The following is a 15,572-nucleotide window of genomic DNA, read 5'->3' on the forward strand; positions in this document are numbered from 1 at the left end:
GTCATTTGACTGGTTTGATGCAGCTCTCCAAGATTCCCTATCTAGTCCTAGTCGTTTCATTTCAGTATACCCTCTACATCCTACATCCCTAACAATTTGTTTTACATATTCCAAACGTGGCCTACCTACACAATTTTTCTCTTCTACCTGTCCTTCCAATATTAAAGCGACTATTCCAGGATGCCTTAGTATGTGGCCTATAAGTCTGTCTCTTCTTTTAACTATATTTTTCCAAATGCTTCTTTCTTCATCTATTTGCCGCAATACCTCTTCATTTGTCACTTTATCCACCCATCTGATTTTTAACATTCTCCTATAGCACCACATTTCAAAAGCTTCTAATCTTTTCTTCTCAGGTACTCCGATCGTCCAAGTTTCACTTCCATATATACTACACTCCAAACATATACTTTCAAAAATGCTTTCGTGATGTTTAAATTTATTTTTGATGTAAACAAATTATATTTTTGAATGAAGGCTCATTTCACCTTTGCTATTCGGCATTTTATATCGCTCCTGCTTCGTCCATCTTTAGTAATTCTACTTCCCAAATAACAAAATTCTTCTACCTCCATAATCTTTTCTCCTCCTATTTTCACATTCAGTGGTCCATCTTTGTTATTTCTACTACATTTTATTACTTTTGTTTTGTTCTTGTTTATTTTCATGCGATAGTTCTTGCGTAGGACTTCATCTATGCTGTTCATTGTTTCTTCTAAATCCTTTTTACTCTCGGCTAGAATTACTATATTATCAGCAAATCGTAGCATCTTTATCTTTTCACCTTGTACTGTTACTGCGAATCTAAATTGTTCTTTAACATCATTAACTGCTAGTTCCATGTAAAGATTAAAAAGTAACGGAGATAGGGAACATCCTTGTCGGACTCCCTTTCTTATTACGGCTTCTTTCTTATGTTCTTCAATTGTTACTGTTGCTGTTTGGTTCCTGTACATGTTAGCAATTCTATCTCTGTATTTAAACCCTAATTTTTTTTTAAATGCTGAACATTTTATTCCAGTCTACGTTATTGAATGCCTTTTCTAGGTCTATAAACGCCAAGTATGTTGGTTTGTTTTTCTTTAATCTTCCTTCTACTATTAATCTGAGGCCTAAAATTGCTTCCCTTGTCCCTATATTTTTCCTGAAACCAAATTGGTCTTCTCCTAACACTTCTTCCACTCTCCTCTCAATTCTTCTGTATAAAATTCTAGTTAAGATTTTTGATGCACGACTAGTTAAACTAATTGTTCTGTATTCTTCACATTTATCTGCCCCTGCTTTCTTTGGTATCATAACTATAACACTTTTTTTGAAGTCTGATGGAAATTCCCCATTTTCATAAATATTACACACCAGTTTGTATAATCTATCAATCGCTTCCTCACCTGCACTGCGCAGTAATTCTACAGGTATTCCGTCTGTTCCAGGAGTCTTTCTGCCATTTAAATCTTTTAATGCTCTCTTAAATTCAGATCTCAGTATTGTTTCTCCCATTTCATCCTCCTCAACTTCCTCTTCTTCCTCTATAACACCATTTTCTAATTCATTTCCTCCGTATAACTCTTCAATATATTCCACCCATCTATCGACTTTACCTTTCGTATTATATATTGGTGTACCATCTTTGTTTAACACATTATTAGATTTTAATTTATGTACCCCAATATTTTCCTTAACTTTCATGTATGCTCCGTCTATTTTACCAATGTTCATTTCTCTTTCCACTTCTGAACACTTTTCTTTAATCCACTCTTCTTTCGCCAGTTTACACTTCCTGTTTATAGCATTCTACGTTCATCCATCAGCTGCAATATATCGTCTGAAACCCAAGGTTTTCTACCAGTTCTCTTTATTCCGCCTAAGTTTGCTTCTGCTGATTTAAGAATTTCCTTTTTAACATTCTCCCATTCTTCTTCTACATTTTCTACCTTATCTTTTTTACTCAGACCTCTTGCGATGTCCTCCTCAAAAATCTTCTTTACCTCCTCTTCCTCAAGCTTCTCTAAATTCCACCGATTCATCTGACACCTTTTCTTCAGGTTTTTAAACCCCAATCTACATTTCATTATCACCAAATTATGGTCGCTATCAATGTCTGCTCCAGGGTAAGTTTTGCAGTCAACGAGTTGATTTCTAAATCTTTGCTTAACCATGATATAATCTATCTGATACCTTCCAGTATCGCCTGGCTTTTTCCAAGTGTATATTCTTCTATTATGATTTTTAAATTGGGTGTTGGCAATTACTAAATTATACTTCGTGCAAATTCTATAAGTCGGTCCCCTCTTTCATTCCTTTTGCCCAGCCCGTATTCACCCACTATATTTCCTTCCTTGCCTTTTCCAATGCTTGCATTCCAATCTCCAACTATTATTAAATTTTCATCTCCTTTTACGTGTTTAATTGCTTCATCAATCTCTTCGTATACACACTCTACCTCATCATCATCATGGGCGCTTGTAGGCATATAGACGTTAACAATCGTTGTCGGTTTAGGTTTTGATTATATCCTTATTACAATGATTCTATCGCTATGCGTCTTGAAATACACCACTCCACCCAATCTTCTTGTTCATCACGAAACCTACTCCTGCCTGCCTGTTATTTGACGCTGAGTTAATTACTCTAAAATCACCTGACCAAAGATCGCCTTCCTCTTCCCACCGAACCTCACTAATTCCTACTATATCCATATTTACCCTATCCATTTCCTTTTTAAATTTTCTACCCTACCAACCTTTTTTAAGCTTCTAACATTCCACGCTCCGACTCGTAGAATGTTATGTTTTAGTTTACTGGTGACCCCTTCCTTAGTAGTCCCCACCCGGAGATCCAAACGGGGGACTATTATTATTTTATACTTGTATAAGCTAACCTAAAAAAGGGCTTCCTGCAAAATAACTGAAGAATTAAATTAACCTAACCAAACAGAATCATTATTACTTTATAATTGAATATACCCACATATCTGTCACATATTCACATATCATCTGCTTGTGATATATTAAGGATTAGAGTCACATTCTCTTTCAGTTGTCAATCAATATGCTTACCCCTTTACTTCATGTTATTCATTTTTTTTTTTTTCTAAATATGGGTAACGTGGTTGTAACCTGTACTTGTATTTTTCTTTGGTACGTAATAAATTGACTATGGATAGCATATTGGTAAGTACTTATGAATCAAACATAGATCCAATAGTTATCAAGCAAAAACATTTTTTGACTATTTATGAAATGGGGAATATAGAATCATCTCAGCCTTTACTTATTACGCAAACAATCTTTAATTAATACATGTTACATACAAGCTCCTGAAGTTATTCAACAGTACAGGAGAAATTTATGTAGTCATAAAAATAAGTGTAGAGGTGTGCTTAGTAATCCTGATTGTTTGCCTTCTTTTTTCCTGTTTAGCCATCATGAATTACCATTCAGGTAATACTTCAGAGGATAAATAAGGATGATTCGTATGAGTGTAAATGAAGAGTAGTCTTGTACAGTCTCAGTTCAACCATTCCTGAGATGTGTAGCTAATTGAAACCCAACCACCAAAGAACACCGGTATCCACGATCTAGTACTCAAATCCATATAAAAATAACTGCCTTTACTAGGACTTGAACGCTGGAACTCTCGACTTTGAAATCAGCTGATTTGGGAAGACACATTCACCACTAGACCAACCCAGTGGGATTGATTATTTCCCTGGCCTAAGCCAGATTGCACATAAAATGTTATGGTTTTTTTTACCACCTAGAATTTACAATAAACTTCCAAATGGAATCAAAACATAAGAAATATACATACTTTTTTTAAATAGTTTCTTTTGTCACTACAAAGAGTAAGTTTTTTGATAGAAATGTTACAGTTATTATAAATAAAGTAAAATTCCCATACAATAGATCTTTATAGAAATTCTTGAATAAACATGACATAGATTAAATTAGACTCAAGATTATGTTCTTCATGTATTCATATGTTTATTATATGTAATACATTATCCCTTTTAAGGACTGAGGTTTAGTTCTGCAGTAGGATTAATTTTGGATAATATATAAATCTACATGATTTTATTTATATGTCTAATAATCAGCCTTTTAACTGAAGATAGAACTCTAAACAGGTTTTACCTCAGAGATCCTACATTTTCTCAAAATTACAAGTGAATGTGATAGTTAAATCATTGAATATTATGGATAAGTTCAAAACTATAATTAATTATTTATAAAATAATTATAAAATTCTTTGTAATAGTAAGACAAAAATGTAATGTTTATTTATAAATTATGCCTGGCAAAAGTGTTATGGACAGATATTAGTGTGTATATCTAAGTATGTATTAATGACAATAATGTATTCTCTTTTAATTAATTGAGAAAAAAAAAATTTAATAGAAATTTCCATCAATACAGATTTCTCTGATCTGCCAAGCCTTCTTATCCTTATATGGAGAAAAGAGAGAAAGATAGAAGTTGCAATATTACAAAATCAATGGGTATAATAATCAAACCAAACAGATCATTCCACAATTAATTGTACAAAGTAACATTTGTTACTCTGCTGAACTGTACATCTGAGTTAATAGATAAAATGATCCCTGTGCATTACTTCCTATGCTACAGACATTACCATCTGTTTGTGTTATATTAGGGATAAGAGTCACATTCTCTGCCAGTTGTCAATCAATATGATTAGCTACAATTTTTTATTTTAAGGTTTCTTGTGTGAAGCTGTGAGAAGTTTTAAAAAAGAAAGGCGTTCCTGGACATTTGATAAGGATAATACAGAGTTTGTATTATAGTACTTGCATTGGTGTAAATCTGAGTGAGCAAGTTGTTGGGAGAATGTGGGAAATAGACCAAGTCAGACAAGGGTGTCTGTTACTCTCTACATCATTTAATTTTTACACTGACAATGCTGTAGAAAATTGGCAAAAAGTTTCAAAATCCCATTTTATGATCAACAGTTTCCCTCTGGACACAATGCTGTTTGCAGATGACCAGGTTAGTCTAGCAAATATGCAATTGGCAGTTTTTGGGTTTCATTCCATACTACGTCAATATAACTTAGAAATATCTACTAACAAAACAAAAGGTTTGGGGCTTCATAGGTGAAGAACCCTTGTAAACAAAGATAGTCGTTAATAATGAGATATTAGAACAGATAATGACATTTAATTATCTGAGCTGTCATTTGTCCTTTTTTAAATCAGATGATGTAGATAATAAGCTGCATAAATTTTAGAGGCTGCTGGGTTCCATCCAAAGAATGTTGATTAGTAAAGAAAGAAAGGAAATAATAATTAAATTGTATAAAACCATAATGAATTGTATAAAATCAACATTGTTGTATGGATCTGAGACATGGACTCTTACATCACATCAAAATCGTAGAATTGAAGCTACAGAAATGAGTATTTCTACATATAGTTTTGGGAGTTTCATTGAAAGATCATATCAGAAGTAATATAATATGACAACAGTTGGGAGTTGACAGTATTGAAAATATGATTGCAAATTATAGGTAGGGGTTGATGAGTCATTTAGATAGGATGGATGGGACTAGGATTGTAAAGATTATCTGGAACTACAGAGCAGTTAGTAAGAGAAGGAAGGATAGGATGGCCAATGAAGAGATAGAAGGAACAACTGCAAAACCAAGAGTCTATGGTTATGGAACAGGCTGAATCTACCCATAACATTCATGATGACAAATTACTATAATATATGTAAATAAACTAATGGAAATATTCATATTTCAGACATTGGAACAATTATTTTATAAATCAGAAGCAGTATGATTGAAACATGTTATTTATTAAAACATTACTGCATATATCTGACTTATTAAACAATTCCTTGTTTTCATTTTCTATATATATATTTTTTTTTTATCAGAGTTGTAAAAAAAAGTGGATACCAGACATATATAACTATGAAATGTTATGTCGAAAAGAATTATTTTTGTCATCAGTTATATCATCAAAAATGAAATGTCAGTATGTTCATAGGAACATTCCATTTTTAAGGTACTTATAACTTTTATATACTCATATTATAAGTATGTTATAATTAATTATAATCAACCTTTTTTCTGTAATAAGGAATAATAATACAAAAAAATAGAGCTTTTATTCTGATCAGTACATAATATATTAGTAAGGTAGAGTATAGATATAAAAATATTAATTATAAGGTAAAGAGTAGAATGATTAAAGTCCATATTAATATAAATATTAATATTGTGTTTAAATATAAACACAATAAATAATGTTAAAGTAAATATATTATACAAAAAAAAAATAATAATAATTTTAAAAAATACATTACAAAATAATTCATACTCGGAAGGTACTACTGAAAAATATTTTGAGCATTTATTAATGTACATGACAGAATGCAGAAAAATAATGTTGTTTTTTCAATTAGCATTATTTAAAAATTCATCAAAACAGTATATTGATTCTGTAAAAATCATTTTTTAATTATATTTTAAATAAATTGGGGGGGAAACTTTTTAAATGGTTTGATAATCTATTAAAAATACCATGAAAGCATAATAAGGCTCTTTCTCATAAGCTTAAGTATTTTACTGAGTTCTATGAAAACAGTTGTGTAGTCTGGGTTGTTAGGGATAAATCTTTTTTTCTTTTTATAAAAGATTGCTCACTCATAAAAATATTCACAAGAAAAAGTTAACATATTTAATTTTCTAATTATTGTAACAGTATGGATTGAAAGAGAATTAAATTAGTTCTTAAGATAATAATTGTAATAAATGTTTTAATGTGAGTTAAAAATGATGTAGATAGAGAATTTATATAGGGCACACATGCAAGTGTGATAAACACTTGGAAATTGTCATTTCACAATGGATGATAAATTCCTGGAGAGCATGCAGTCATATGTGTGTAGCGCAAGAGGTAGTTACATCGTGATGAACTTTTTTCTTTTTTTTTTTAACCTCTGGGTCCATCGTTAAGTATTGCTTCAGAGGATGAGATGAATGATCTGTAGTGGTGTGAAAATGCCATGCCTGACCGGATTTGAACCTGGGACCTCTGGCTGAAAGACCGACACGCTACCACTTGTGCCACAGAGGCTGGCACATCATGATGAACTAGAGGGAAATGTTCAAAACTGATTCTATAGTGTAGTTTTAAATTCGAAGTGTAGCTGGGTGTTATCTGAGTGAATAGTTTACATTCCATCTGAAGGTAAACTGCTAACCAGAGCAATTTAGGTGAAGTTATGCCATGGCAGGCAGTATCCAGACCTGTGTAATTCTCTGTAAGTACCCCAGGGCAGTCATATTCGTAAGTGAGGTAGCCTAGGATTTCTACCCTTTCCAAAATTAAATTATAATGTTCAAATTTAAATACATTACATAGAATGAGTGGTAAACATGTCACTTAGTAGATACCCACCTTCATATGGGGGCACTGCATTCCTAAAGGTTACATTAAATTTTAATTTTTTCAGTTAAGGTAGTTGAGGGGCGACCCATTTAAGTTTTGTTCTGTATACAAACAGTGTGGTACTAGTTAGGGTTAGTTTTTATTCCAATTAGTTGGGGCGCACCTAATTGAATATTGTAACCTGACAAAATTGATTGACTAGTGAACTAATATTTAGGTAAAACTAATTTATTCTTTTATTGCATGATAGAGGATTTGGAGTGTATACTGCAAATGGATGAACCAGTATAATTATGTTAATGTATCAGGTCTGTAAATAAAGTAATGACACTGGTTCAGAAAAACATTTTATTTACAATCCAGTTATACATGGACTCTACCACCTTCAAAATAGTTCCCTTGGGAAGCCATGCAATGCTTCAAATGGTTCTTCCACTCTTCATACAAGCTCTGACACACATACATACAAACATGTGGAAGAGATCTGAGACATGGATCTGAGTCAATGTTATGTCAAGATCCAGTGAAAACCACATATTCCCAAATTGGACCGATTACAATACTTTGCTTTCTAATACTATAGCGCTAGACAGGAAAGTTAAAATACATTATATCTTTTGCAATAGAATTATATATATAAATGTAAATATAAGCAGAAAAACATTTAAAAGCATAACAGTAATATCATACACTACAATATTACAGTCTGACCTTCTAATTCACGTTTAAATTTTACATGTTTAATTTATTTTCTTGATAACTAGTTGATTTCAGTTATTATCAGTGTAATACTTATCAATAATTTTATTGATTTAAATCTGCAATTGTGGTTGTTAATGGGAATTCTGTTTATTTTATTATTCTGATCTTGAAACATACAAGACTTTTAATTCATGAATCCCATTTCATATTCATATTTTTTGTTTGACTAATTTGCATGTTTTACATTATTGTTAAAATGAACAAAAAGAGATAATTTGGGACAGTTTGTAATGTGCAAAGTCATATAATTAGACCCTGACAACTGTCTCAGTATTGATAAAGTGAAAAAAAAAAATGATTTCATAATTGCAGAAATAAGCTGGTACAATTCCAGTCAGTTAACTAGCATAAAAGTAAGTGAATCGGTAAAACTGATATGCAGGTTATGTTGTAATTTTACTTAAATTATGTGATGTGATTTGTAACTTCATATATCTTTCACAAGGGAGTGACTGGTAAATTAATCTGGCAGTTTAAGTGTTTTTCCTGAATTTTGAAAGGATCTTTTCATAAGACCTCATATATTTAATATGATTAAATTTTATATCATCATCTCATGGATTTCTTCTCTGCAGGTTTAGTTGTACAAGGGATTGCTAAAATGTAATGCACAGTTGGTCATAACTCACAAATGAAAAGAAGTAGTCAAATGAAACAAATATGGCATAAAAGAGCATTTTATTTTCTATATTAGCTTACATTTATTTTTTCACAGTTACCGTTTACAGCTACACATTTCTCCTGATGGGATCCACTTTTCTCATTCCATCAATAAAGAATGTTGTGGTCTTTCCTTGATCCATGACCTTACTGCATCCTTCAGTTCATCACCTGTTAGGAAATGAATATCCTTAAGATCCCTCTTTATTTGCAAAAAAAAATAAAAATGCAGGAAGCCAAATGTGGTGAGTATGAGTATGGTTCAAATTTCTACTTCACAAGAGCCTTGGCGTTTGTATGCAATGGCGTGGCCAAACCTTATTGTGTTGCAGAATTACTGACTCTATAGATTGTCAAATACAATATACGTATCCCCTAAGCTGTTTTAATATGTGTTTTAAAAGCATCAAAAGGAGGTACTTCCATCTCCTTTTAGTGTTTGATTCTCAATATTTGCTTTAATAGCTTCTGATGGACAAAATTTTGTTACACACCTACTCATAGTACTTCAATCAACAGTTTTATTACAGCTTCTAAACAGCAATGAATGTCACTAGTTTTTGCTTTTAAAAATTCAATAACTGCACATTGTTTTAGAGTATTGATGAAGTAGGTGTTCTCAACTCCATAGCAGTGGTAACTGAAAGAAAATGAGAGGGCATGAGTCAACAAGTTTTAAGATATTAGTAGTAGGGGACTGGAACTATAAGATGGTAGCACTTTTTGCTTTGTTTGAGATTTTTTTCTTCTATTACACTCCAGTATGTGTTACCTTTTAGCCTTCACTTCTAACTCTATGATATTATATCCATATTGCTGTTCTTTTCATTATTGATAAATTTATACTTCTTTCTCATAATCTACATTATGCAATGCAATTAATACAAGATATTATTTATACAAGTATAATTAATACAAGATTTTCATAAAAATTATTAGAAAATAATTTTATGAATGTAATTAACAGTCAATGAATAGATTAATGAGACATTTTTGCTTTAACAAAAAACATTTTAAATAACAATATTTGGTAACAACTGTACTCCATGTATTAGTATAGCAAGTATAATTATTTGGAAGCTTTGGAAGAATTAAAGATTTAAAGATAAAGAGATTCCAAAAGATGTTAATTACTACCAAGAATACTCATTCCCAAAAAGGTGCTTCAATGATGTTAATATTTTTTAAACATTAAATAAATACATTCATAAATTTTTAATATAAAAATTATTAATGATTATTTGATTTTAGGCTTGCACCTTTGAAAGAAGAAGAAGCTTACCTGGAACCAAGAATTCTATTGTATAGAGATGTTATGTCAGATAATGAAATAAAAACTATTCAGAAGTTAGCTGAGCCTCGAGTAAGTGTCTTAAATTAGTATCTATTATTATTTGTAATTACCCACAGGAAAGTAAATGTATTATTTACTGGAAATAATTCAAAGTAGAATATACTGTACAATTAATTCTTATTTCATTATTTGTAAAAACTTTTTACTTTTTTTAAACCTACAGTAGTTTTTATTATGAATTATGATCAAATTAACGACTCCTGTCGGTTATAATCTATAACAATGGTAATAATATATTTATATAAATGCAAGGTATTTCAGAAAGAAATAGAAAGAATTTCGGGATATATTCTACAAGTGAAAATAAATAAAGCTTCACATTAGCATAGGTTCCTAAATGCTTCATTTCTGAGAAATAACTTGCAAAAAATTACGCTCTCAGATTTCTGCTCCTAAAGTAAAATGAAGTGATATTGGAATTTAAATTAAGGAATAGATTTGGTGGTTTCATATGGGTTTGACTTGAAAATTGAATAAAACCAGTTCCAGAACTGTATCTTTTATCATTTTTGAGAAAATTATTGTAAAACAAAAATCTCATGCAGCAAAATGACATTTTTTAGGTTTGGCATACAATAAATTTGTTAACTTGCCAGTAAACAAATAAAATTTTTACAGAAAAAATTGTAAATAATTTAGAATTATAAGAAAATTTTTGTAGATAATGTCAATAAAACATGACTAGGAGTTTAAAAAAAATTGACTTTTATTAAAAATAAAATTAACCAAAATATGGTAGAAAATATTTTAATTATAATTTTAAACTGAAATGAAACATTTTTCACAAAGTATAATTAAAAAAATAATGAATATTTTTCTTTATTTTCTCTTGTAGAGAACATGGCCTGAAAATTCTTTCCATTTGTTTATGAGATTCTCTGTATCTCAATGCTTAAAGCATTCATACTACATTTGAAAATGCACATTACAGATATAATGTATTTATTCATAGAAACAGTTTATTATTTTCTGGTTTTTTCAAACACCATAGGAGTACCCATAAATCAATTTTTCTTGAAATTAATATACAAAACAAAATAATTCCAAATAAAATGGAACCTCCCATATGTACATTTATGTAGTATACATATGTATAAGAATACGTAGTCATGGAGCAATTTTTTTAGATTGATTCTGATAAATCTCACATTGAAATTCTGAAAAATCTGATAACAGCTCATAAATTTAAGTCTCTGTGATCAATTTTTTTTTTGTCATATAGTTGGTAATATGACAAGTAAATTTAATTACAGTCAATTCAATGTAAAATTGGCCAAATATATAAATAGAACAATTTTCCTATTAAAGTCTAGAAGCAACAATGTATTTTCTAAATTTATGAACTTCCAATTAGGTAATATTGAACTGGAGTTAAGGATAAATATCAACAAATTTAAAAGCTTTATGTACATGTTTAAGAGGAAATTATTGAATTTATTAATTAATGATACTATTAATAAAGAAAAAAGGTATTGCATAAAACAATTTTAAAGAACAAAACAAATTAAAATTGGTTTTGCCACTAAACGTGTATGAAAAATTTGTTGTGTGTGAAGAACATACATACGAAGGAATGTTCAATAATATTTGAGCAGTAATGTTAAAAAATTTGACAATATAATATGAATGAAATCAAAACCAAAATTTAAAGAATTTAATGAAAATTGGGTATAAAATTTAGCAACTATTAAAATACCAAAGTAAATAGTTAATATTTTGTCATTAGGAACAAAATTTACTTAACCCTTCCAATTTAATAATACATAACAAGGTTAAATTGGATATTAAAAAGACATAACCTGTTAATATGGCTAGCATTGAAAAAGGATTAAAAATGGTAGATAAACCCAAGAAAGTTAAAAATGATATCAGAGATAATGTTTGTAGTGCTATAAAAAATGTTAACAATAAACAACATAATATTTTACATGTAAAATTATTTAAGGATGAATTCATTAATGTAGAAGCCAAATTGGCAATTAATAATATTAACAAGGAAAAAATTTCTAAAAAACACAAAGATTCAATTTTGAATCTTCTACTATCAATTTTCAATCCACCTCTAATTGACAGTTGTCAGTTAAATGTTTATATTTATGTCAATCATAATACACTATAGTGTACAGTATTTAGTGCTAATTTTAAATACAATTATTAACAATGTTACTCAATCAATTATGAACAAGTAGACTACTGAATTATTAGAAGCAGTCATTTTAACAAATTTTTAAGGAGGTAAATAAGTCATTTACATAAGGAATTTTTAATCTAATTCATAAAGAATTTATTGTCTAACTCAGTATGGATAATTGACATAATTAGTGAATGGAACCTTAAAACTGTTTATTTTAGCTTCAGCGAGCTAAAGTTCAAGATGCTAAAAATGGTTCAATCACAAGTAACTATCGTACCAGTAAATCAGCCTGGTTATCAGATTATGAAGATGATGTTATTGCCACAATTAGTCAACGAGTTGAAGATATGACCTCTCTGACAACAGCAACAGCAGAAGATTTACAAGTTGGAAATTATGGCATTGGAGGCCATTATTCAGTACATGTTGACTACTTAAAGGTACTTTTATCATTTTTTTTTTAGGTAGACATAGCTATTCTAAAATTATTTTATTATGATAAAATTTAAGCCTGAATTTAGTAGCATAATTGTTCTTTTAGAAGGTTTAATATATGTAATAATTTTTTCCTAAATAATTTTATTTTTTTGTGCTGTTAAGTAAATGCAAACCATAAGAAAGACTTCTTTTCACTGTTTTTCAATCTTATGAAATAAATAAAAAAGTTAAATGTTTATGCATAATCAAGGTATGTATTAGTATTCTGACAAAAAAATAATTCTATATGCTACAATTTACAGCTTGTTCAAAACGTCTTCTAGATCCTTTTTACTTTTTAATAATTCAACATGAAAAATTTTAATTTTCATAGTACTTACATAAACATAATAACTATTTTTTTTTCAAACAATATCCAACTTCCCTAATTTTTGGGAAGTTGTAGGTTATGAAGGTGGCTCAAAAGTATTTAAAAAGTTAAAAAAAAAGGCTAATATAAGCTCAATAAATTGATTTTAAAAAAATGGGGGCTAGTTAAAGTTTTACAAATAGGAATGTATTAAGTTATTGGTAATCTGACTGAGTTTCCAGCATTATTTATGATATTTTGATAATCAGCCGATACTAAAAAAAGCTGACAACACCGTTAGGACTTTTCCATCACAAGGATATTTTTCTGATGCACGTCTTACACACGACTTAATTAAAAATATTTATCATTTTATTTAAAAATAAATTTTTTTGTTTATTTAAGTCAATCATTATAACTAAAACGCGTGTGCATACCATATTTCATTTGCGTGGGCCACTTTAAATACTTTTTTCACTTTAAATATTATTCATTTATTTAATTCTACCTCTCACCTATGAGGTTATAAACATAGCTGGTGTCGGAGGCTAAACAGAAAAAGAAAGAAAATGACTACAGCAGCTGTATGTCAGTACTACACTAGTGCTCCTTGTGATGAGAGGGAATACTAATGACACTGTACCCGCTTAGCCTCTAATTTATTTAGAGCATTTTTTGGAATGGAGATGCAATTTTTCAAAATGTTTTTCAGGAAATATTATTATTTTTAATTGTTAACAAATTTGCCTAACAAAAATAAGATCTTAATTAGGCGAAACTTTGAGCCTCATCCCTTGACCTTTTAAGTTGAAATTTAATGGCATCAGTGCCCAATATGTAGAAGTAATCTGACCAAGTTTGTTCAAAATCGGCCAAGTAGTTCTGGAGATATAAGGTGATTTAGAGGCTAACACTGAAAACCAAACACACACACACACGCATCTGGTTTTTTGGGTTCCTTAGGAGTCAAAACCCCTAAAGATCCAGTGAATCCACATATGCACAAACTGGACCGATTACCATATTTTCCCTTATATTGCTATAGTACTAGGTGGGAAAGTAAAAATGTATCTAAAAACAAACATTAAAAAAAACTAAAAAATGCAAAAACTTTTTCTAGCTTTTTTTAATTTATCTGTTACTTTTTTAATTACACCTTAAATCATTAAAAAATTAAGAAAGATGTATAGTGTTATTTACTTCTTTTACAGTAAATGTTCAAATTTTGCACCCATATTTTCCTAAGAGTTATAGATGTTTTTGTAAAACTCTCCTTTCATAATGTATCATCATTACATGTCATTGCATGACATATATTTACAATCCTCTGCCTCAGTTCTTCATGATTTGCAAACTTATTTATATTTTTCACATACTCCCAGAAGAAAAAATCTAAAGTAGACAAGTACTGTTAAAGCAAGACCATTTAATATTTCCTCTTTGTTCCTGTCTTCCTTCAAATTTACTACTCAAAAACTCTAATGAGGAAGTAATAATAATGAGGAGGATGGTGGTTCCCCATCTTGTTCAAAAAATAAGATGGTTTTCTTCAGTTTGGCCTTGATTGGCATCCATAATTTCTGGAATAATATCTTCCCTTAACATGGCCAATCATTTGGAAACTTCTAATGACTCATTAATAAAAAATGGTACAGTGACACAATTGAGTAAATTTCTGCTCAAACATTTAGGATTTATAAATGCTGACTATGTATTTATGAAATGACAAAGGTTTGTATTTACCCACTATTAGAATGATTAACTAGTTATCATACATAGGAAATAAATATTTATCATTAAAACATAAGTGTCACAATTCTATCCATTACATTGTTAACATTATTTTACAAAATTCTAGCTTTCTATATAGTTTGTTTTCATAGAGCTCTTGAAATAATTTTATTTTATATGGATGAGACATATTTATTTTGAATATTTTACATGCAGACTTGACAGAGCACAACTTTAAAATCGTATAAATTGATTGATGATGATCTATTGTAATTATTTAATAACAGATTTGATTTACCCCTCTCATTGTTGTTGGGTGTCTATCACTTAAAAAAAATCTACCTTTAAAAAACTTATTTGTAAATTTCTTGTCAACCTGACAAGTAAACAGCTGATGTTAGCCTATGTGGTTATATTTAATTGAACAAATGAATATGAGAATTATATCTAAGAGCTTAACCATGCAGAAAGATCATTTCTATCTTGATTTAATCAGAATGATTCATTTTGTTGTGCTAAGAAAATCTACCATACAATATACTGTAAGAGAGACTTTTCTTTTTCTGTTTAGCCTCTGGAACTACCGTAAGGTATTAATTCAGAGGATGAATGTGAATGATATGTATGAATGTAAATGAAGTGTAATCTTGAAAAGTCTCAGGTCGATCATTCCTGAAATGTGTGATTAATAGAAACCCAACCACCAAAGAACAGCAGTATCCAT

At 29.9% G+C, this 15,572-nt stretch overlaps 1 protein-coding gene across 2 annotated transcripts in view; it reads left to right on the top strand.

Moving 5' to 3' along the window:
* The window catches only part of LOC142322645 (prolyl 4-hydroxylase subunit alpha-1-like), a 67,406-nt gene that overhangs the window by 28,379 nt on the left and 23,455 nt on the right, over positions 1-15,572 (top strand). For both annotated transcript variants that reach the window (XM_075361727.1, XM_075361732.1), the window contains exons 7-9: positions 5,901-6,031; positions 10,094-10,205; positions 12,549-12,770. In XM_075361727.1, the coding sequence (XP_075217842.1) occupies positions 5,901-6,031; positions 10,094-10,205; positions 12,549-12,770 (465 nt within the window). The remainder of the gene's footprint in view (positions 1-5,900; positions 6,032-10,093; positions 10,206-12,548; positions 12,771-15,572) is intronic.

Source organism: Lycorma delicatula, chromosome 1 (genome assembly GCF_047948215.1).
Source record: "Lycorma delicatula isolate Av1 chromosome 1, ASM4794821v1, whole genome shotgun sequence".
Lineage (NCBI taxonomy): Eukaryota > Metazoa > Arthropoda > Insecta > Hemiptera > Fulgoridae > Lycorma > Lycorma delicatula.